Source organism: Necator americanus, chromosome V, assembly GCF_031761385.1.
Source record: "Necator americanus strain Aroian chromosome V, whole genome shotgun sequence".
Classification (NCBI taxonomy): domain Eukaryota; kingdom Metazoa; phylum Nematoda; class Chromadorea; order Rhabditida; family Ancylostomatidae; genus Necator; species Necator americanus.
In genome coordinates, this window is record NC_087375.1 from 14,000,333 (window position 1) to 14,022,167 (window position 21,835).

General features: G+C 42.1%; 7 protein-coding genes across 8 annotated transcripts; 3 read left to right on the top strand and 4 right to left on the bottom strand.

Annotated features, from left to right (window-relative positions):
- Nucleotides 1-1,049: 1,049 nt before the first annotated feature.
- RB195_013820 (uncharacterized protein) lies at nt 1,050-1,689 on the bottom strand (the record flags this gene model as incomplete). The annotated part of the gene is made up of 2 exons (XM_013449125.2): nt 1,050-1,602; nt 1,676-1,689. 2 exons carry the CDS (start codon nt 1,687-1,689, stop codon nt 1,050-1,052), a joined length of 567 nt encoding a protein of 188 aa, XP_013304579.1.
- A 5,310-nt stretch (nt 1,690-6,999) lies between these two features.
- RB195_013821 (uncharacterized protein) lies at nt 7,000-7,947 on the top strand (the record flags this gene model as incomplete). The annotated part of the gene is made up of 4 exons (XM_064203815.1): nt 7,000-7,103; nt 7,163-7,284; nt 7,352-7,410; nt 7,528-7,947. The coding sequence occupies 4 exons, from the start codon at nt 7,000-7,002 to the stop codon at nt 7,945-7,947; spliced, it is 705 nt and encodes a 234-aa protein (XP_064059696.1).
- On the top strand, nt 7,409-7,947 carry RB195_013822 (uncharacterized protein; the record flags this gene model as incomplete). The annotated part of the gene is made up of 2 exons (XM_013449126.2): nt 7,409-7,497; nt 7,557-7,947. The coding sequence occupies 2 exons, from the start codon at nt 7,409-7,411 to the stop codon at nt 7,945-7,947; spliced, it is 480 nt and encodes a 159-aa protein (XP_013304580.2).
- An 899-nt stretch (nt 7,948-8,846) lies between these two features.
- RB195_013823 (uncharacterized protein) lies at nt 8,847-9,520 on the bottom strand (the record flags this gene model as incomplete). 2 transcript variants are annotated; one of them, XM_064203817.1, is made up of 3 exons in its annotated part: nt 8,847-8,893; nt 8,969-9,028; nt 9,106-9,520. In XM_064203817.1, the coding sequence occupies 3 exons, from the start codon at nt 9,518-9,520 to the stop codon at nt 8,847-8,849; spliced, it is 522 nt and encodes a 173-aa protein (XP_064059697.1). The 2 variants fall into 2 exon arrangements, with proteins under 2 accessions (XP_064059697.1, XP_064059698.1); XM_064203816.1 differs by lacking the exon at nt 8,847-8,893 and having other exon boundaries at nt 8,907-9,028.
- Nucleotides 9,521-10,567: 1,047 nt separating this feature from the next.
- On the bottom strand, nt 10,568-12,317 carry RB195_013824 (uncharacterized protein; the record flags this gene model as incomplete). The annotated part of the gene is made up of 3 exons (XM_064203818.1): nt 10,568-10,695; nt 10,748-10,820; nt 12,276-12,317. The coding sequence occupies 3 exons, from the start codon at nt 12,315-12,317 to the stop codon at nt 10,568-10,570; spliced, it is 243 nt and encodes an 80-aa protein (XP_064059699.1).
- Nucleotides 12,318-14,645: 2,328 nt separating this feature from the next.
- On the bottom strand, nt 14,646-18,535 carry RB195_013825 (uncharacterized protein; the record flags this gene model as incomplete). Its single annotated transcript, XM_064203819.1, has 3 exons — nt 14,646-15,429; nt 16,256-16,851; nt 18,434-18,535. 3 exons carry the CDS (start codon nt 18,533-18,535, stop codon nt 14,646-14,648), a joined length of 1,482 nt encoding a protein of 493 aa, XP_064059700.1.
- An 857-nt stretch (nt 18,536-19,392) lies between these two features.
- On the top strand, nt 19,393-21,759 carry RB195_013826 (uncharacterized protein; the record flags this gene model as incomplete). The annotated part of the gene is made up of 3 exons (XM_064203820.1): nt 19,393-19,435; nt 19,515-19,683; nt 21,684-21,759. 3 exons carry the CDS (start codon nt 19,393-19,395, stop codon nt 21,757-21,759), a joined length of 288 nt encoding a protein of 95 aa, XP_064059701.1.
- Between the last annotated feature and the right edge of the window lie 76 nt (nt 21,760-21,835).

A 21,835-nucleotide genomic window follows, 5' to 3' on the forward strand; every position in this document is an offset into this window, starting at 1 on the left:
GGCGGACTTCAGTGGGCAGAACCTGGCCACGATTGTCCGGATCCAGAGAAGCTTGCGCTGGGCCAAGACATCTCATGGTGGCGCAGCCCCAGGCGGCCACGTGGTCAGGGCACCATCCATCTGACCCGACACCCGAGTCCCTCTTCAAAGGCCTCGGGACCCCTCAATTCCCACATCGCAGTACACACCTAAGTGGTTTATAAGTATAATACGAAAGATGATCGATAACACATGAGGTTTATTCTAATAACATCACTGCAAAGTGGTTCAATGGCGAGAACATAATACATATTTATACATGCAAGTGAAACAACACTATCCAACGGGATGATCAAATGAATAGGCGGCTAAATGACTTTTGGCATGGGTAAATAGACTGTGGTATGGCCGACGTCTTAACGTGGCATGTGGTGAGGTAAGATGTGAGTGGGATGTTTCAAAATTATATTAAAGGCATCACCCCACGAATCTGGGGTGGCACGGGATTCAGGTGGTACGGGATTCAGGTTATGCCTATACGGGATCGTAGATTGTGGGGAGGAGGGTGATTCCGTTCTTCTCTTCCTAATCGCCGTAAAAAAAGAGGCTTCCGAGCGGAACGTTCGGAAGATTCCGATTACGAAGAGTTGTATTGGAGCGCGCCAGTCCTGTGCACGCGCCGTATCTTCCGGACCTTTTTTTTACGGCGATTAGGAACTGTAAACGGAATCACCCTCTTCCTCCACAATCTACGACCCCCTATAGGCATAACCCACCTGAAACCGTACCACCCCAGATTCGTGGGGTGATGCCTTTAAGCTGGCAACTTAATATCGGCGCGAACACAAATTTAAAATGCGGCATGCATTCATTACAATCCAAAAACGCAGAACCAAAGAGGAGTTACATGCAAGACAAACGATGAAATATCCGGAAACCAGGGCACTGGGAATCAGCCTTTGTATAAGGTGAGTGGCGCGCGAAAGCTACCGTAAGGGTAACCGCGGCGACTTTCCCGTCTTCGCGCCGATCGGGAAAGTCATGGGCAGGCACGACTGAACATCTACATACTAGTTCCTTGAACGTCTCAATGCGTTCTTTTTGGATGGCACATAATCTGATTTAGCTTCGTCCAGAATAGTGTTTGTGTTTGTAGCCTCGTTAGTGCTTGAAGTGTCGTAAGCGTACGTTTGTCTCGCAGGTTGTGCAGCTGGCGATGCTGGTGCTACATTAGAGTATCCAGAATTTTTTGGGTATTCCACATTCTGGGGATAAGCTCGTTGTGATGCTGGTTCCTGTTGCATCTGGTATCTGGTCTGTGCCGAAGATGAATAGTAGTTGTTGGCTGGGTAGTTGCTGTAGCCACCATTTCTATAGCCGCCACTAGCGTAGTTATTGTAGCCACCGTTGCTATTGTAGTTACTGTAGCCACCACTGTTTCCGGTGTTGTAGTCATAGTAACCACCACTACTGGCACTAGGGTAGCTGCCGTAGCTGCCTCTATAGTAATTACTGTAGCCACCATTTCTGCCAGTATTGTAGCCAGTACCGTAACCATAGTTAGTGTTATAGCCGTTCCTGTATCCACCATAATTGTATCCATAATTGTAGTTGGAGGTTCTGCTTAAAGAATAGTTGTTTGCAATTCAAATTAAGAGCGCGAAAACAAATTATATGGGAATCACACTCCACTTACACAAAAGAAGACATAAATGTAAACATTTGAGTCCAACGTTTTCTATTTCACTTCTTTTCTACTTCTTTTCAAAAGCTCCTTCCTTATTTTACATTGAAACCAAAAGAGAAACCTATACATCGGTTTCTTTCCTTTTCCTCAGGCAATGGATTAAGCTACCGTGAATTTCTTAATATTGGGATAAGCTAAACAAAATATTTGTAATCATGGATAAAAAAACATCTTGTTTTCAGCATGGGCAAATTGGTCAAGAAAAAGTCCCGAACAAGTCACACAGCAATGTTTTGCTTTAAAAATCTCTTAAGAACAACTACTTCTTGTTTTATTGTTACACAACTATCGTTTTGCTTTTAAAGATTTGTTGTCTTCAATGACTTTTTTTGAGTATTTTATTCTTTACTGAGTTCTATTAACTAAACTTTAACTTTTATATTGCCCTTTTCTTTACATCCATCTTTCTTCTCCTTTCTGCACTTTTAATGCGATGAAATAAACAAGTTTATGATTCGCCTATAAAAACCTGTCGGCGAAAATTTCTTTCATTTATCTGAAAGGGTATTGGTAGTTCGTTAACATTCTATCGGAAAAAATGGTAAATTGAAGAAAAAGATTTGAAAGTTTTGCCTAAGCTGTTATTGGTCTTGGCCGAGTAACGGGTAGCTTCTCCTATTCTTTTGTACCTCATGGATAATTCTTCTCACTACAGTTATTCCACATTGTGAATGAAATTTTGTGATCTGGTACTCGCGAAAGGCTAATGAGAAAATATTTGAAAAAAAAGAGGAAGCTTATTCAATCACTCACCTGCATCCTCTTCCACAACAGCCGCAGCAGCAGCAATTATATCCACCGCAACCACCGAAGAAAAACGCTTGCGTTGCAAGTCCGAAAGAAAACAGAAGATATAGCAGTCGGAGCATTTTCGTTCTCTCTAAACATGTAATTTTTCGAAAGTGTTGGGAAAAATAGATGGATAGATTGTAGATACACTGAAAATCAAAATTTAAGTAGACCACATGAAATGCGCCTGTAATTGTGTATTCTTGCTAGGATTTATACTACTGTTCTGACCTTGAAGAAATTAGAGAAAAGTACTTGCAGCATGTAGCTGAAATCAGCCTAGACTAGTTTTTCTGGCGACTCATTTGCGCTACCATGCGATCGCTCTCCTTCCGCCGTAGACCTGCGTCAGTACAGTCGTCCTTTAGCGCATCACAGTCATCTGAATCTCAACTTGACAGAATAAAACCCAATTTGTCACGCGAAATCTCTTGTCTTTACGTAGTGAACTTTCAATACTTTAAATACTATGAAGTTTATTGAAGAGAAACGAACCTGGCATAGTCTAACAAATCACATTCAGTGCACAGATTGTTTTTATAAAATATTTTTCTAGAAAGAGAAGTAGAATCTCTCCGGCCCACCACTCCTATTGTGACGCCATGAAACACGTTGAACGGTGCCAAGATGCCCAGCTGGGGCCGTAGGAGCGCAATTTTCTGTTTTATGGCGCTGGCGCAGCAACTCAGTGCGTTGGGACCCTCCTGCAGCTGTCTTCTGGGAACGGTAGTAACATTCGCTGCAAGGTTCGTCCCACCTGAGGCAATAAAATTATGATGTGTTCTGAATCTCAACTCTAACAGCACACATATAAAACAATTAGAAGCGAAAGTTTGTAGTACTTTTAGTAGTTTACGCATTTTTTTTGGAACAACATTTAAAAGATCCGGAGCAGCGTAAACTTTGTAATTTTCATCGAAGAAAGCATACACACAGGAAACGATTTAGTAGACATAACCACAAAGACATAACCCACATAGAAAAGTTTAATATAAATATAGGAATAATGCACAGGAAACGAAAAAGTGTACAATTCCCGAAAAAGATCAAAATATTTAGAAAGAAAGAAGACAAGCATCTAATCTAATGCTAAGTTGGAACGTATAACGAACTTTCACATTTCATTCGCTTTTGTCGTGTTTAACCTACGCTCTTGAAAATCATCAGAACGCAACTCTAAAACGCATTTGTTATTTTTAAACGTTTTACATTAGGAAACTAAAAACTTACGGGAAAACTGGCGCAAAAGATAATAACCGGAAAGGAGTCTTTGTTTGGCAGAGAGCCAAAAAGAATTTTTGTTCGTAAAATTGGAGATGAACATGCTCTTAAACCTCTTCCTAACATATAGCTGAAAGTAACCTATGCTATCTCGCGTTTCACATACATTCACATAGAGGCGAATCATATGTCACAATTGCTTAGTTTCTTGAGTTTTGCCCGAAAAAGATATTCCACTGTTCAGAAAAAGAAAACTTCAGGAAGAATATTTCGAGAGAATACGATAAGTTTGTGATTTATTAATGCTTTAAACAAACAGTTTCAATCCATCTGTATAATTTAAGCACCACGCTAAATCTAAGGACTTTACTGCTATGTGAATTTAGAAGTGAACATGTTCAAAAAGGCTTTTATGCTCTACGTAACACATGACTAAAAGTGATCCGCCCTATTAAGTGTTTCAATATGCATTCAGAACTTTTTTGGCAGTTGCTCAGTGACAGAATGCTCGCCTATAAAATGGGTGGCGCAGGTTCGGTTCTCACCGGTGCAAAGTTCTTCATCGTTATGGAGCACACTACGGTCAAAACGGCATGAAGCAGGTACGCAACTGCATACGCGTCCTCTCTCGAGGCTCTCCGTTGAAGCGTAGTGGCTCGGAGCGTGGTGCAACCCTTGCTGGGACCACCCACCGGAGCAGTTTGCGACGGTCCCACCTCGGTTCCAACTGCTGCCTCCACCGCGCTCGGTTTCGTGACTCTTTTACAATTGGAATCCAAAAAATTTGTATAGCAGGAAAGTTCCGAGCGAGTATGCAAATGCACCGCAACTACACTCGTGATTCATGTCGTTTTGACCATATTGGTATTTTTGTGACACTCCGACAAACACACAAGCATACACACACGGACTCAGCGCGTTAAAGGCATCACCCCACGAATCTGAGGTGGTGCAGATTTCAGGTGGAGTATTCGTATAGGGGATGGGAGACTACGGAGAGGGAGGTGATTCCGTCCATTTCTTCCTAATTGCCGTAAAAAACGGCCCGGAAGATGCGGCGCCGCACAAGACTGGCGCGCTCCAATCGAACCTCTTGTACAAAATGGTACGCCAAAACGGGTGAAGCCGTATCTTCCGGGCCGTTTTTTACGGCAATTAGGAAGAAATGGACGGAATCACCTCCCTCTCCGTAGTCTCCCATCCCCTATACGAATACTCCACCTGAAATCTGCACCACCTCAGATTCGTGGGGTGATGCCTTTAATATACAGCATGATATATATTTTTTCGAAATGCGAGCGGACAATGAATAGGTTGCTGACACTGTCTCCGTCGCTCGCTGGCAGAGATGGCGCGTACATACGCCTGTGCTCGCAGACGTGGCACGGTATTAGGTACTTCGTGGCGGGAATCAGTGCGACAATGTTGTTTCCCATGTAGTTTCTTCCGCATAAGTAGGAGGAATTGAGCGTGATGGGCCCATACTTGTAAACTAAGGACTCTTATTAACACTACCTATTCGTGGAGTGATCCCAACGCTCTCGGTTTCGTGACTCTTTTACAATTGGAATCCAAGAAATTTGTATAGCAGGAAAGTTAAGTAGAATCACCAGATTTTTTTTGTCGAAAAGCATATTGATGGGTGTCTATATCGGGATTCAATTCCCGTAAAGAAATTAGTTTCTTAGTGTGGCGGCACAAGGAGAGGGAAGCAAATGTTTCCCTTCTGGTAGCTTCTACTATCTCTAGTTATGATCTCGAAAAGGCGAGTATGTAGGTCTTCCTTGAATCTGAAATTGCGCAATGTTGCCAGAGTATTACTCTGATATATATATATATTTAGAATTTTTTAGATTATCACAAAACTGAAGCATGAAACGATGTGTACTCGAAAATGGCGATCGCTTTACAGGAGACCATATGGAACTTCATTGATTACTTCAGAGATCGCATGCACACGGAAGTGGTACTGATAGGTATGACCTGCTACTTACGTTAATTACTAACATCCTCTTCTTCCATTTTTTTGCACTTCGAATCTATGTAGAATCTTTAAGATCTAGTAGTCTCTCGAGATGAGTTAAGCTTCTATTGACTCTCATTTTAGAATAAGAAGGAGATTTTTATCTCCTTACCTCTGATATCAACATACTTCCTGCTTTGACTTATGCCGGAGATGTGATGCGCTTCAAAGACAATCTTTGGACCAGAGCCGAGAGTGACTGGGTTCCATGCTACATTAGCCATTAGAGCATAGGAACGCCGCCGACCCGATGGTCAGACTTGTTCACAAGGTTCTTCAAAGTAAAATTTGATGCTCCTCGTATCCATCGTGTCGAAAGGAGTTCCACTGGGCGACATTGGCATACGCTCGAGCAAATTGAAATGCAAACAGCGGAGGCAAAAGTGATCTAGGAGATTTTCACCATTACAGAAAAAAACAGCATCTTCGGATTTCGTTGCTTATGCAGAAATATTAGTACTTAGTTATCAGAAATTACTTAGTTGTATGTTAAGTGTTGATCAGAACGAAACTTTCAGCATGAATGACCGCCTACTTTGGAACTAGAACTGCGTTCTCTATGTATTAAAAAAAAACGTCTCTGGCGTACCAATCCATTTGGGATGCGCCAACGCGTTTTAGTGCAATTCTTAATCGTTTGAGGTTTACAAACGTGTAAGTGGCTTATACAAAATGAATTGCAGGGCAGCCGATAATCAGGTCAGTGTTTTTATCCTACCAAACAAGTGTAGTTCCAATTTATCGACTCAGTAGGGATAAAAGGCTTGGTTGGCACTAGGGCGGTTTCTAACCATCCACCGTGTGGCTATAACGAACCTCTAACCTACTGCGCCACACCCGCCCTATGCATTTAGAAGAAAAAAGGTCCAGTCAGTTCAGTTTTTTCAGAAAAAATTTTACTGTGCTGGTAACATGTGCAGACTAAAACATTGCGTACTATTTTTCGGGGAGTTGTAGTCCTCTTAAAACTATAAAATATTATCTACGCTGTGTATAAAACAAAAAGTAGCACTGGACATTCCATAGGCGCTCTACCTCATTCCAAAATGAACGTCCATTTTTCGTAACTGATCGCCATCGAGCAATGTAAAGGGATTTTGGCGGCCACCATATTTATTGATGACTCATAGGTTACTTTCGCTGAACCTATTGTAGATTAGGTTATTGCACGAAAGTGCTCGAAACATGAAATAGATAATCTTAAAGTAGCCGTACATTTGACCAATCTCGAAATATTGACATGATCTACGTGAAATCAGAAGTGGCGGTGTGCGAAATCCAAGCACCAGAAGATGTCGCTAATCAGTGCCTATATCTAGACAGAAAACAAAGCAAACTCGTTGCGTAAGATTCAACCAACATCTGAATGAATTTCCGTTTGCGAAAACCGTTCATTGCTCCAGTCCCGTCCGTACCTGGATACTTCATCAACGCAAACCTGCTCCTAGCCGAAACCGTTATGAGTATTTAAGTGTATCGTTGCATCGTTGCATTCATCAACTAACGCTGCTAAAAATCTCCCAAGGTGAGCGAATTTATCGCATTTTTCGCAAATATTTGCTTTATCTATTTATGAGCATAATCTGTTGAAGGTCTTCTGCCTGTACGGTGGACATCACCGCCCTTACTACTACAGCCAATCACTCAGCATGTTGCGACCATGCTTCGTCCTTTTGGCGCTGGTTGCCTCTACTGATGCCTTTCTGTGGCAGCTATTCGGTCTAGGCGGTTGTTGTTGGTATGACGCTTTTCATCTGCATAAATTTAGAGTTGTGCACTAGATTTCCGCTCTTGCAGTCCTCCTCCTTGCCCACCACCCGAACCTCCTCCACCTCCTGCACCAAGTTGTTGCTGTCCCCCTGCACCGTGTGCTCCAGCTGCTCCTCCGGTACATGCTCCACCTCCACCAGTATATGCACCGGCTCCTCCGCCTCCACCAGTATATGCACTTCCTCCTGCTCCTCCACCAGCTGCTCCTTCGTATCCTGTGGCTGGTGGTGGTCCAGTTTATATTGTCGTTCCAGCAATTTCCGTTGGAGGTGGTGGCGGTGGAGTTGCTCCACCTGTAAGTGGCGGCTATGTTCCTCCACCTGTAAGTGGCGGCGGCTATGTTACAGCCGGAGGTGGTGGCGGTGGCTACATTCCTCCAAGCGGCGGTGGTGCTTATCCTACGGCAGGAAAGAAGTAGACATCATTAATGATTATGTAAACAACATGTCTTTATCTGTACTTATGCATAAAATAATTGTAACTGGTCTATCTTGTGCTCAAAGCCTGTCATAAGCGAAAAGGTTAGTAGGATTAGGACTCTACCTTCGCTTGCTCAATCAGTGACCATTTGGCTATTTGCATTTGTATTTGCTATTAGCAAGAGACAGTCGCCCTTTCTCCTGTGATTGATTGACTGATAAGTCTGAGAATTTTACAGGATTTTCTTTCAAGCAGTTTAAACCTCTATTTCTCATTTTTAGATTTTCTCTTGTGTTTCTACCAAAAGTTTTCAAAGCAGAGATGACTTGCTGCTTGGTTCTATTGAGATTTCAGCAAAAAAAAAACCAGAATTAGTGCTGTTTTCATTTTTCATCTTTTGTTTACACCACTACTCGTGAAGAATTTAAAGGTAAGATAAATTCTCCGGCGTACCAATCCGCTTAGGATGCGCCAGTGCATTTTTACTGCAAATCCCAGTCATTGAGGTTTTGGAACGCTTACACAATGAACTCAGAGCCAGCCGACAATCAAGTCACTGTTTTATTCTTCAGGGAATTCTGGTACCTACTTATCGACCCGAGAGGAAGGCTTGGTTGGTGTTAGGGTGGTTTCGAACCATTGACCGTGCGGCCACAGCGGACCTCTCACTGACTGCCCTTGAAGCACTGACTATCATTTATTGCTGTATTATCTGTTACTATTATTTGGAAATTTGAGAGTTATTTTCCCTCGACTTTCTCACCAAAAGAGAAAAGAAGCAAAACACTCAAGGCAGTAGGAATTGATTGAGTAAAACGAGTTTGTGTTGCGAAAGTTTCATTTTTCGTGTATAGACAGACAATCAGAGGCTTTGATCCTCTTCTTCTAGGGATCAATTTAGCGTCCACCAACGTAGGCACCACCTGGGGCAGGTCCGGGAAGAGCTGGAAGAAGTCGTTATATGGGCAATACGGTGATTTGAACTTTAATGAAGTCTTGAAAAGCCAGTGGAAACATACGAGCAGAGTGGATTTCAGGTCCAGCATAAGCACCGCCGGCTGGGCCACCTGCGACAAATGCTGAAAAGATGGAGCTGAGAAGTTGAGTTGAAGAAAGGTGTAAATTAAAGTTGTTAAGAAGGTGTAAATTGTCTTACGAGCTGAGGCGTGGACTGGAGCAGCGTAGCTTGAGAAAGGTCCTGGAGCAGGAGCAGGGAATGGTCCTGGAGCTGGACCAGGGAATGGTCCTGGAGCTGGACCAGGGAATGGTCCTGGAGCTGGAGCAGGGAACGGTGCTGGAGCAGGAACAGGGAACGGTGCTGGAGCTGGAGCCGGGAATGGAAGTGGAGGAGGGGCTTGTGCATATCCCGCAGGTGCAGGAGCTGCTCCGCATCCAACTGGTGCAGCTCCGCAAGGAGCTGGAGGTGGCGGTGGTGGGGGAGGAGGAGCACATCCACATGGTGGTGGTGGTGGAGGTGGAGCACATCCACACCCTCCTCCTCCGGAGCCTCCGAACAAGAATGCTTCGGTGGCAGCGAACACGGCGAAAGCAACGACAGCGTACTTGAACATTCTACAACAGAAGGATCATTTGCATTCAATTTTCCTGGCGATATGCAGAGACAACATAACATAAATACTCGGTACTGTTCAATACACTAATATCATTTTTAGCAATTTTGGTTCTTTGAAGCAATACTTTCCGAAAGTAGATCTATCTTAATTCAAGTGCGTTTTAAAATATCGTAAATTAAAAAGCTGGCAAGGAAACGAAATAGGGATTGAAATAGTGATGCTTCTATCTAAACATAGCTAACGTTTCCTTTTATATTCGAAATTTCTAGCTTTTCTGCAACAGGTTTATCTGCGGAATAACGCAGGCGCATACGAGATTTGCAGATAGAAACGGGAGTTGAGAGAAGCGATTTTGATTGCCGTTGTTGAAAATTTGCGCGAAAACCAGAAATACGAGAGACATGTAGCAGCGATTAGAACCTTGGCATGGCTCCAGATAATTGGACCACAAATATTCTCACCACAAACAGATGAATTTTCCCTCAGATGCTTCAAACGCTAGTTTCAATTTTCAGTGCCATTTGATAAGGACAGGTGAAACGAGGAAAAAAATGCCATAAAGTTGCTTTTTTTTATTGAAATCTGGTATGGAATAAGTAATTGAATAAAAAAGAAAACTCAAAATTTGCTGCTGCTGACAATTTGTTGCTCAGTGTACAATAAATATTTTATGTGAACTTCATGACGTCAACATTAACAAATTTCTTTTTTATTCTTTTCATTTTCCATATTTGGGACCGAAGAGTGCATTTTACAAATCATTTGGATATTTCTACTCACTCGAATTATGTGAAAATTTGAGGTTATTTGAAAAGTGCCGTTTTCGAATAAATCAGTGAAGAGGAAGGTGATTTGTGAGCACATTCACTTCTGTATCCATTGTTGATTTCTGTATCCAAAAAAAAATATTCATAGACGATTTGCAAGTGAAAGAAATCAACATAAAAACCTTACATTACCATACTTTTTGCTTAGTTTTGTTGTTAGTTCTTCTGTTTTCTTTTTGTGTTCTCCGTCTACTTCGTTGGTGTTCGTAGCAGTAGATTATTCTCCATCTTCAGCGCTGGTTCCTCTCGACAGCAGATCGGTTTGTTGGTTTCGACCGATTCTGGACTTGGTGGAAGCGAAATCCAGCCGTGTAGTGATGTTCGAGTAGCGGATGAAGATAGCATCTGTTTGGGTCTCATTCAGTCACTTATCTGGTACGTTTAAGTCGGCACTGACCTGCACAACAATGGCACTGTACAGTATACTGTGTCGTATGATCAATTGTGAACGGTGTTAATCGAGGCGCCAACTGGAATGTCTCAGTTCATTGTTTGTTTCATTCACGCTTAGTCCAAAAAAGCGTTGGATTTACTTTGGATTGGACTGGATTGGATTTGATTAGCCATGATAGGTGCTACTGTTGTTTAGTAGAGCGATTCGAAGAAGAAGGAAGAAAAAAGAATTCGAAGAAAAAGAAAAGAACCGATCTCTGAACATTATCGTCGGAGCGAAGTGCCCCACGGAAGCGCCGTACGTGAACTGTGAGCGTTATTATAGTTTCTTTATGATTTTCTTTTCTTTTTTTTTTTCGAAAGCCATCTAAACCTACTTTCAACTTGCGTTCAAGAATAATTATTGGCCGCTTTTTTTTTAGCATGAAAATTATAGAAGTAAATACTTCTACAGGAACCTTCAAGTTGAAAAATTCTTTGTTTCCATTCAGTTTCAAGTTTTTTCCAAAATCAAAATGTTTTACATCAGTTGGCAGAGACTGTTCGTGTTCTACGACGATAGTTTTCCCCTTTTAATTTTATTTCTCCTGTCTCTTTCCGTCAAGTTGACGAAACGCTGCATTTTTGACATAACTTTTTCGTTTGCATTCCATCAAGAGGACAAGGCTGTCGAATCTGCTATTGGCGTTGTGCATGGAGAACAAGTAGGGGTTGAAAATACCACCTAGCGTTTTGTTTTTGCTCTTCAAAAATGGAAATTATGACTTTGAAGACGAACTACAGGCCAGTCGATCAGTCGGCTGAGGAAAAATCTATTTCCTCCGATTTTTTTTTAAAAAAGGAATGCAGCAAATTAATCACTAGCCTACGCTCCATTGTTGTTTTGTTCCCCTTATCGTTCTCAACAACTTTTCCAATCCTTAGATAAGTTTCTCTTGGCTTTACATTGGTTCTATCCATGTTTATTTCTGTCTCCTCTTCAATTTTTTTTTCATGTGTTTTTCCATTAAAAGCACCATACAACGAATCTGACATGGTATTGGCTCTTCGTGGGAGAACTAGAGATGGAGTTGTTGATGGGAGAATCAAGAGTGGTTTTGTTCATCTCGCCCTAATCGTAGTAGAAAAAAAGGTGTGGGAAACACTCAGCTCATACGAGGTACGTTAGAACGGTCCTCAATGTGCACTTTTCAGTCTCCTCAGCAGCATATCCGTTTGCTTTGCATGGGCTGGTGAGGAAACCCCATTAGTCTTCGACCACTTGCACCGGGGTGCAGCGCGTGCATATGCGCATTTAACTGAAGTCATCTTGAAGAGCCGCGTCTTCCACGCCGTTTTTCCGGCGACTAAGACGCGATGGGCGGAAACACCCCGGATCCCGCAATCTACAACCTCATCTCTAGCTTTTTCCGCCGATTCCCTCATCCTTTATGCAGGTTTCTTGAAGTCTGAGCCACCAAACAGGATTGGTTAAATTCTTTAAAAAATCTTCCTTAGCCTTCGATGGTGGCTCCGTCCACATATGGAGTAACCAAAGTGGAATCACTAAGAGTCAACAAGTTAGCAGCATCCATTTCTGCCGTCATGCAAATGAGGCAGGTCGACCTCCACCCACTAGGAACAAAAACTGAATTTGGAACGTTGTTTTCAGCTGTTATATTTCCAAACAGAGGCTTAGGGAGCCATTACGAAGAATTTTTACAAGAAACTGCAACTGGTCAATTGAAATTACCATGCTATTATTACCGATGATCTGCTCAATCAACCAACACTGTTGATTGGTCCAGGCCTCAAGAAACCTGCTTATGTCGTAATTGAAGTAGCGTCCTCTGACGACGTCTTCCCCGCCATTTTTACGACGATGAGGGAGAGATGAGTGGAATCATTGTGATACCGCAATCTACAACCCCATACTGGTTTTCCCGTGAGGAACCCATGCCACGTCAAATTGGATCAAAACGGCGTAAAGCACGTACGCAATTACGTACGCGGTTTCTGTCGAGACGCTTCGGTGGAGCGTGGTGAAACCCTTGCTGGGACCACCCATCGCTGCATTTTGCGGCGTTCCCATCTCGGTTCCAACCCTGCCTCCACCGCGCTGTTTCGAGCACGTACGCAAATGCACCACAACTACACTTGTGACTCATGTCGTTTTGACCCGACTGTATGCTGACTTCAATTGTGAAGTTTAATGCGTTTTGTAGGTCTCTGCAGCTCATTCAATGCCCTCAATACTGAGCACAATTCTAATGAGGAGCTTTGGCGAACTTAACAACTTGATCAAAGGCAGCATATCACGGAATTGACGAATTGTTTAAACGTCATGGTAAAACTTAGGATTTGGGATGTAGATTACAGATATGAGCGTAGCCGCGTTCAGTTCCTCCTAGTCGTCCTAAAAATGGCGTGGGAATCGGCTTTCGTTCCTACGATATGAGCTGGAACGCGGCACCTTCATGCATGGGCAGCGTCCACGTGTGAGAAAAACGAATGAGGTTTCCTGAGCAGTGTGTTTAAGTGAAACCAATGAATAGGCCGTTGAGAGAATCGGAGCGTGTTCCAATGTACCTGGTTAGGAACATTCTTTCGTCATTTTTTAGGAAGATTAGGAGAAGATGAACGCTACGCTACGCTCATATTCGTAACCTATGTTCTGAGCATCAAATTTAAAAAATTAGCATACTAGTTACTTGCAGTTTCAACACAGATGCGCGGTTTTGGCGATGACCTCATATGATACATATGTAACATCTTTCCAATAATTTCATGTTTTTTTGCATTTTTAAGCTTGAAAAAAGGTCCGCAAGTTATTGAGCAAATCAGTACTTTCTAGGAATGTTAAAAGAGTATAAGAATGACCGGTTCATGATATTTTCATGGGCATCTATCGAGTGTTGCTGATCTTGAATGCTGTTTGATGGAATGATTTGAGGAGTATGCCAATACTTTCACATCGATCTTTGGATTAGAAGTTTGATCTTTCCCGGCATCCCGAAAATCACTAAAGAAATTGAATTGATGACAAAAAGACCAGGAAACGTGTTATTCACACTGCCTATTCACTAAGATCTCATGTGCAAAAAATTTCTGATTGACTGAAGGAGTGCTTTTGAAGAAGTGGATCAATTTTGTTAGCTGATCCACTTTTCAAAGTTGAGTTTTTCCTTTTTGTGTGCCACTATGTGACTACTTTTGTTGATGTAGAACTATCGAGTGTTTTGTTTGCGATAGGAGGATTTCTTTAGTGATTTGAAGACGGTGTCGTTTATTCTGCCGAAAAACAAATACTAAGTTCATTCAAAGCCTCCACATTTCCATTTTTGATCTGCTGATGATGAACACGTGATGCACTAAAATAACCAACTCTGCACTATTCTTAGCACAGAAGGACACACAGAGAAAGTATAGGTGGGAATAGAAAATTTTCTCGTGAGTGGAAGCTCTGCCTTGATTAAATTTTCTTCGAGCTCTACTTCATATGTAACATCTTTCCAATATTTCCATCTCTTTTTTTGCATTTTCAAGTTTGAAAAAAACGTCCACATGATTGTGGATAGAGCACTGTTGTTCTTTTGTTTTAACTATGTTACTGCACACGTTCTCACCTGTTCGATTAAGGAAAACTGCCCAGTTTTCATCGAAAAAAAAAAACTTGGTATAGGAACGCACTGCTGCAAGACTCGCTTCAGATTGTTGTGGCATTTTTTTCCAAAAAAAAGTTCAGAAAAAAGCTGCAAATGGTTAAATGATCAAACACCTTTGAATAAAGGAGCAAGAATGGAGTCGCAATCTTAATAATCCTATTAGTTGTGGTAAGTTTTGAGCACAGGGTGAAATAGTTACATTTATTTTACACATAAGTACAGATAAAGACATATCGTTAACAACATCACTAATGATGTCTACTTCTTTCCTGTCGTAGCATAAGCACCACCGCCGCTTGGAGGAATGTAGCCACCACCACCGCCACCGCCAGGAGAAACGTAACCGCCACCACCGCCACCTCCAATGCCGCCACCTCCAGGAGGAGGAACGTAGCCGCCACCTCCAATGCCACCACCTCCAGGTGAAGGAACATAGCCGCCACCTCCAATGCCGCCACCTCCAATGTCGCCACCTCCAATGCCGCCACCTCCAGGTGAAGTAACATAGCCGCCACCTCCAATGCCGCCACCTCCAGGAGAAGGAACGTAGCCGCCACCTCCAATGCCGCCACCTCCAATGCCACCACCTCCAGGTGAAGGAACATAGCCGCCACCTCCAATGCCGCCACCTCCAATGTCGCCACCTCCAATGCCGCCACCTCCAGGTGAAGTAACATAGCCGCCACCTCCGATGCCGCCACCTCCAATACCGCCTCCTCCAACGCCACCACCTCCGATGCCTCCGGTGGAAATTGCAGGAACGATTATATAGACTGGACCACCGCCGACAGCTCCTCCACCAGCACCACCACCAATACCACCACCACCAATACCACCACCACCAATACCACCACCAGCCACGGGGTACGAAGGAGCAGCCGGAGGAGGGGGTGGTGGAGCAGGTGCGTATGCTGGAGGTGGAGGAGGTGGTGGCGGAGGAGGTGCATATGCTGGAGGAGCTGGTGGAGGATATGCTGGAGGAGCTGCTGGAGCACATGGTGCAGGAGCAGGGCAAGGAGTACAAGCTGGTGCTGGTGGACAACTGCAAGAACAGAAATGTAGTGTACAACTCTAAATTTATGCAGATGAAAAAGTGTCATACCAACAACCGCCGCCGCCTCCTCCTAAACCGAATAACTGCCACAGAAAAGCATTAGTATAAGTAACCAGTACCAAAAAAACGAATGGTCGCAACATGTTGGGTGATTGGCTGTGGTAGTGAGTGCGGTGATGTCCACCGTACAGACCGAAGCTCTTCAAAAGAATGTGCTCATAGATAAATAAAACAAGTATCTATGAAAGTGCAATGAATTCGCTTACCTTGAGAGATCTTTGGAAGCGTCAGTTGATGAATGCAGTGATGGGTACACTTAAATACTCATAACGGTTTCGGCTGGGAGCTGGTTTGCAAAGCTTGATGAAGCACCCATTCGCGGACGGGTCTGGAGCAATGAACGATTTTCGCGAACGGAAATTCACTCAGCTGTTTGTTGAACTTTGCGCACCGACTTTGCTTCCTCTTTCGCTTAGACATAGCAACTAATTAACGAAATCTTCTTGCGGTGTGAAGTCGCACTCCGGATAATTTTGATTTTCGCACATCATAATAATATTTTAAGAATGGTCAACGCTCGAATGTATGACTGTTTCGAAAATCTTCATTTCGATATTCCGAGTGTTTTCGTCTAATAGTATCTGCTATAGGGTTGGTGAAGCTAATCTATTAGGTTGAGGAATAAGTTCTTTCCGTTTTTTCTTTGTTGAAAAATCCTGATATTTTACAACAATTATAACAAGCAATTAATCAACTATGTATTCTCCGTCATTGTTTACGACCTGCTCCCACCTCTCGACCAACTTGTTAATACCGTTTTGCCAAAAACCGCCGGGCCTGGACTCGAAGAAGTTGTTGAGCCAATTTTCGAGGTCCTCGTTGTTGTCGAAGGTAACACCTCGCATTTGGTTCGACAGCGAGCGGAAAAGGTGATAATCTGTTGGCGCAAGGTCCGGAGAGTACGGTGGGTGCTGAAGGACTTCCCAATCGAGCTCTTGGAGGGCGGCTTTGACGATGTTTGCTGTGTGAGGCCGTGCGTTGTCGTGAAGCAGGATGTTTTTCGGCAAATCCCATCGAGTGAAGATGGTTCAAAATTGTCTTTTGGTCGCAATACATCTTCTCGGCCAATTCCCGACTTGATCGACGGCCGTCTTCCTTCAAAAGCGCTTTGAGACTATCCTCGTCGAAGTCAGAAGGTCGACCAGAGCGGAGAGAGTCGTCCAGGTCGAAATTGCCATTTTTGAATTTGGCAAACCAATTTCGAGCAGTCCTCGCAGTTATAGCATCCTCTCCATACACGGCGCAAATATCCCGAGCAGCTTCGGTGGCTTTTTGACCTCGGCGAAAGGCGAAGTAAAGAAGGTGTCGAAAATGTTGTTTTTTACCGCCTGGAATGTCCATTTCAGAGGCCTGAAATTAAGGCAACATTTAGTTATCGAAAAAATGGTTACAACAGGTTTGTAGAGCAGAAAAACCTCTTTAAAATGGTATATTACGATTGGCCTTACGACAAAAGAATCGCTGTAAACAAACGATCGATTAAAACGGCAAGAACTTATTCCTCAACCTAATATATGTCATTCGTCACCATAAATGAAGCGGCTGCCAAAAATCCTTCACATTTTTTTTGATGGTGGTTGGTCAATAGTCACGGAAAGTGGTTACCTGTTCTAGGATGCGGTAGAGCATGTGTGAAATTTACTGTGTTAGGTCTTGTGTTGTGCACATCGTAATCAGTTTTTTATAGTAGGAAGAGGATCGTAACTCCCCAGAATGTAATACGCACTGTTTCAGTTTGTTATTTTGTTTTGTTTAGATCATGGTCATAAACTGATAATTGCAAGAGGAAATCTGTTTCTGATTCTTACAGTGAATGCTCAGAAGAATTTCCAAAAAAATCTAATGTGTACAAATATTCAACGGGGGTTGGTTTGCATAGAGTTTGCTTCATATAGTCATATGAATCCCAAATTCCCGTGGAAAATCGAGGTTTTACCATGCATGTTTAACACCATTGATGTGAGTGAAGAGTAGAAATAACCAAAATTTTCGTAGATGCCACTCCATTTGTTCTTCATGCACAAAACTTGAACAGTGATAGAAAAGGCTAATATACTAAGTTCACGGAGTTTATTCGTCGTATCAATTTGCACTTGAAGAAAAATTCCTAACGACCTTCGCTGGTACTTAAATTTACGCAAATAACGCATCCTTTCCTTTTGCAGTCTTATTTTTCCCTTCTTCTGTATTCCCCAGAATTAAGTTCGTATTGCTGTGATTTTGTCGAACGTGCTGACGTCTACAAAGATGAGGAGTGCTAATTGTTGCTAGTCGGTACTGTTTCATGGTTTGGAATTTGTAGATGACGACTTTTGCACGAATATTGCGTAAGAGAACAAAGATTTTATTTTACTTCTAATGATTCTACATCTGGTTTGATTTACAGTTTGTGTAATGCATTGTTGCTCCGAAGAAATGCAGAATGCAGAGCGCAACTGTAAAGTCAAGATTTCACTCTGAATAAACCCTTAAAATGAAAGTTTGGCTAGGTCTGACAATGGTGAGTTTGTGTGGTACTCCTACTTGACAATATGCATTCTTAAATATGTCTGGTGCATCAACTTCTACGCGCAATTCGGCTTTGAACCACCCAATAACGCGCATCGCAGCCGTGTGGAAGAAGAATCTCAGTCGTAGACTTATGATGTATTGGGGTGTTCGGAAAGAATCTGCGGAAAATTTCGCAGTAGCGCAGATTTTTTGAGATGTTCTGGAAGTTCCCGTTTTAAATATATTATACAAGGACACTACCGCTTGTATACACATAATATATCTGGCTCCCTCTTCCTTGCCTATTTCATCCTATAATGGCCGAACATTCCACTCATATTCGACACTTACTCCTTTACGAGTTCGAATCTGGCCACCCCGCTGCTGAAGCCCATTGAAACCTAAGTCGATGCTACGATGATCGTGACCACCTCAAAATGACCTTCGGGCTTTCTTGAACTCCAAGTCGCTGGAGTTCTACGCCAAAGAAATCCGTGATCTTCTGAGACGTTGGCAGAAGGTTGTCGATGTTGATGGAGATCATTTCGTCGAATAATGAAATGTTGTTAAAAAGTTGTGTAGTTTTGAAATTTGTACTGATTTGCCGTATTTTGGCAGGTACTTTCCGAACACCCTAATATATGTTCGATGGCGTGGACGAAGCTGAAGGTCGTTCATGCAGCGGGCAGCGGCTAAGACAAAGGGAATAATATGAGCTGAAAAAGACATGCGTCGGAGTCGTGTCAGCACACCTGTCGCTGACGAATTCTAACATTATTTCGATGAACATACTGATTTCGCGTCCAAAAATCTGCGTGTTGATGAGGAAATCTGAGTCCGAATTTGACCTACGTCTACACTGCTAAATATTGTTAGTCTATTTGGACGTGTTGCTGTGAGTCCTCTGAATGCTTGTGATTCTCCTGATTCCTTTATCGTAGTGAATATCTTTCTTCCCTTTTTTTGGGCAGTGTAGATCTTGTTGCAATGTAGATCACGATTGCTGAAATCTTTCAAGAGAGGGTTGAGCTTCGTAGTTCTCCTGAGCCACATTCACCAAGAGCAAGAAACAGCTGATCCATGGATCTAATAAGTGGACGTCCATCAATGTCATCAACGTCGTTTGGTTTTCACCGGTACACAATCCTAGTTCAGGGGATACAGTTTTAACGACCGAGCTTTTCGATAGTGCCTAGTCTATCTAATTCTAGTTTATTTGTATATGGTATATATAGTCTCGTTTTAAACCTTCAGACAGAGAAAATTCTGTAAAAATCACCCAAGACCCATATCACTTTTAGTTTATTGCATGCGGAATTATCCAATTTCACTGGTTGATATCTCTTTTTCTGTGGTCTGGGATGGAGTGAAAACATTCCAAGTGACTTGATGATTTCCGTAATGCAACTCAAACAACCGACTCTCCCGTCACAATCAAAATGTGGTATGAAGATGTTGTTATTTGTGACTTTGTTCTTTTCAGCGATTCTCATAAATTATTTAAAGTTCTTGTTCCGTTCAAGCAACTGGGTATCTTCCGGATTTCGCTCAGTTGGACTTCTGGAGTAACACCGACATCGGAAGTGATCGAGCAATGCATGGCAGAACTGTTGCAGCGATCTTATCCAGCCTGACCTGTGCGCCGCAGTGTTTTTTTGTTTCAAAAAAAGCAGCGAGAAAAAGGAGAAAAAGGTGGGCGAGGAATATAGTAAAGAGTAACTTTCTTATTTATATTATATATATTCCTATTAAGTCATTTTAAGCACTGAATTGTTGAGAAGAAAAAAAGCAAGAAATAATGGATGTCTAAGGAATAAAAAAAAGGTGAAAGTTTAATTGGGAGCTTATTTTTTCAAGGATTTTATGTTCAAGCCATTGACGACAGTGCACGTTTTTGCGTGTGTGGTACGTGAGGCAGGCGCGTTTTAGGACACCTTGCAACTGCGGCTGAACGTCGATCCGCGTTCTTCCACGGTTACCACTGTTTCCTGTGTACAAATTTTTGCATTTTTTACATACTTTAACTTGTAATTGCTGCTAATCGCGTTGTTATAAGACTTTTTCATTCTCATTCATCCTGCTCACATAAAGTTAATTGGGTTTTAGCTATCAAAGATACGCGAATCTGAGTCAGACGATTTGGAGAATAGTTTTAAAAGACTACTCGTTGAATCCGATCAAGGTATCATGGAAACTACAAAAAAATTACTATATCTTCAATGATGCGTCAGTGATGCCTGCGGAGGGTTCTGATTTGAGAAGTAGCGAGACACTGCTGGTGTCAGGTAGTGAGAGTGAGCAGACGAATGGTCGAGTGACGCAGAAACTCGCGATGTATGGAAATTTTCCCAACATTTTGGTCAACATGATCAATCACGTAGCTGTCACAAACCACTCTACTTTTACTAGCTATGTTTGAATAAGGAAATGGTTCTAGTATTTGTCGATGAAACGAGTAAGCAGAGCAAAGCAAAGGATCCGAAATTTTACCACAAAATTATTTAATGAATTCAAAAACTGAATTCAAAAAGTTTAACGGTTTACTTTCAGTGAATAAAAAAGCCATTTTTGCTTTGAATATTTCTTTAAAAAATGCACAAAAAGAGTGATTTGCAATATAACGCTTGAATCTGCTACTTCCTTCCATAAGATAGAAGCGTTTTTGTAGCCCCATGTAGTGTGTGATGTTATTCAAAGATAATAAACCAGTTAAGTACAAAAATAACCTTTAAAAACTGGAAAATCATGAAAAATAACCGTAGGGAAGTGTGCGGCTAACCGTTAAGCCCCACTATCGTCAGTGGGTTAAAGAATACTTCCTAATGACATAATAATATTTCCCATTGACCGAATTGGAGAGCAGCGTACGGAGCGCAACGCAAGACTGAACTCACCATTACTGCCAGATACTAATTAACTACTAAGCTAACTAACACCTCAGAAGTGAATTCCTTAACTTCCGGCACGCTAGAAAATGTGTCTCCCTCCACTGCATTGTGGAAGGCACACACATACATATTTAGAGGATAACGGTGCATATTTCAGAACCCTGAACAAGTGTCAGGCGTCTAATGACGATTTGAAGACGAAATCCCCTACTTATCTATGTAAAGAAATAGGATTTTCGCTGAGTAAATAATTTAGATCAAATCTTAAATTTACCCCTTTGAAACCGGGAGCAGTATTGGGAAATTTCTTTACAAGGAGTCAATTTTCAAAGATTTCTGGAAGATGGTTGAACTTACTGTGCTGTGCAAGTGCAAAACAACACAGAGCATTGATTATTTCTTTTTTTTTTTTTCGAAAGATTTTAAAATTTGTACCTTTTGATGAAGTGTTAAGATTACTCTGCTGTTGAATGCACCAAAATCAGTGAAACTTAATGAGACTAGTTTTGGAAAAAAACTTACACATTTTCTTTGTATATGGTTTGCAGATATACAGCGAACAATATCTTTCGTCACCCGCAGCAAAAATCAAATTATGTGTAATTATCATTGTCAATCAAATTATCAGTTTTTAATTCGTTCTTCTTGAAGTCACGTGACCAGTTGCGTCTCAGATGATTTTTTTTTTTCATATTTGAAAGCCGCTTTGGAGTTGTCAGATAAACTTGAAACTCCAGTTCACCTTCAGCAGATATAAGCAATGATAGACTTTTACAATCCGCTCCTATCTTTCTTAAATTACAGCACGAGGTGTAAGATGATCGGAAAAAATCGGCGGAGCAACGTAAACATCGGGAAGCTGGACGGATGGACGATTTAAGTTTTGATGCGAGTTTCAATTTTTTCAAAGGAAATTTTTTCTAATATCACGTTCAGACTCGCTGGAACGCGTGCTG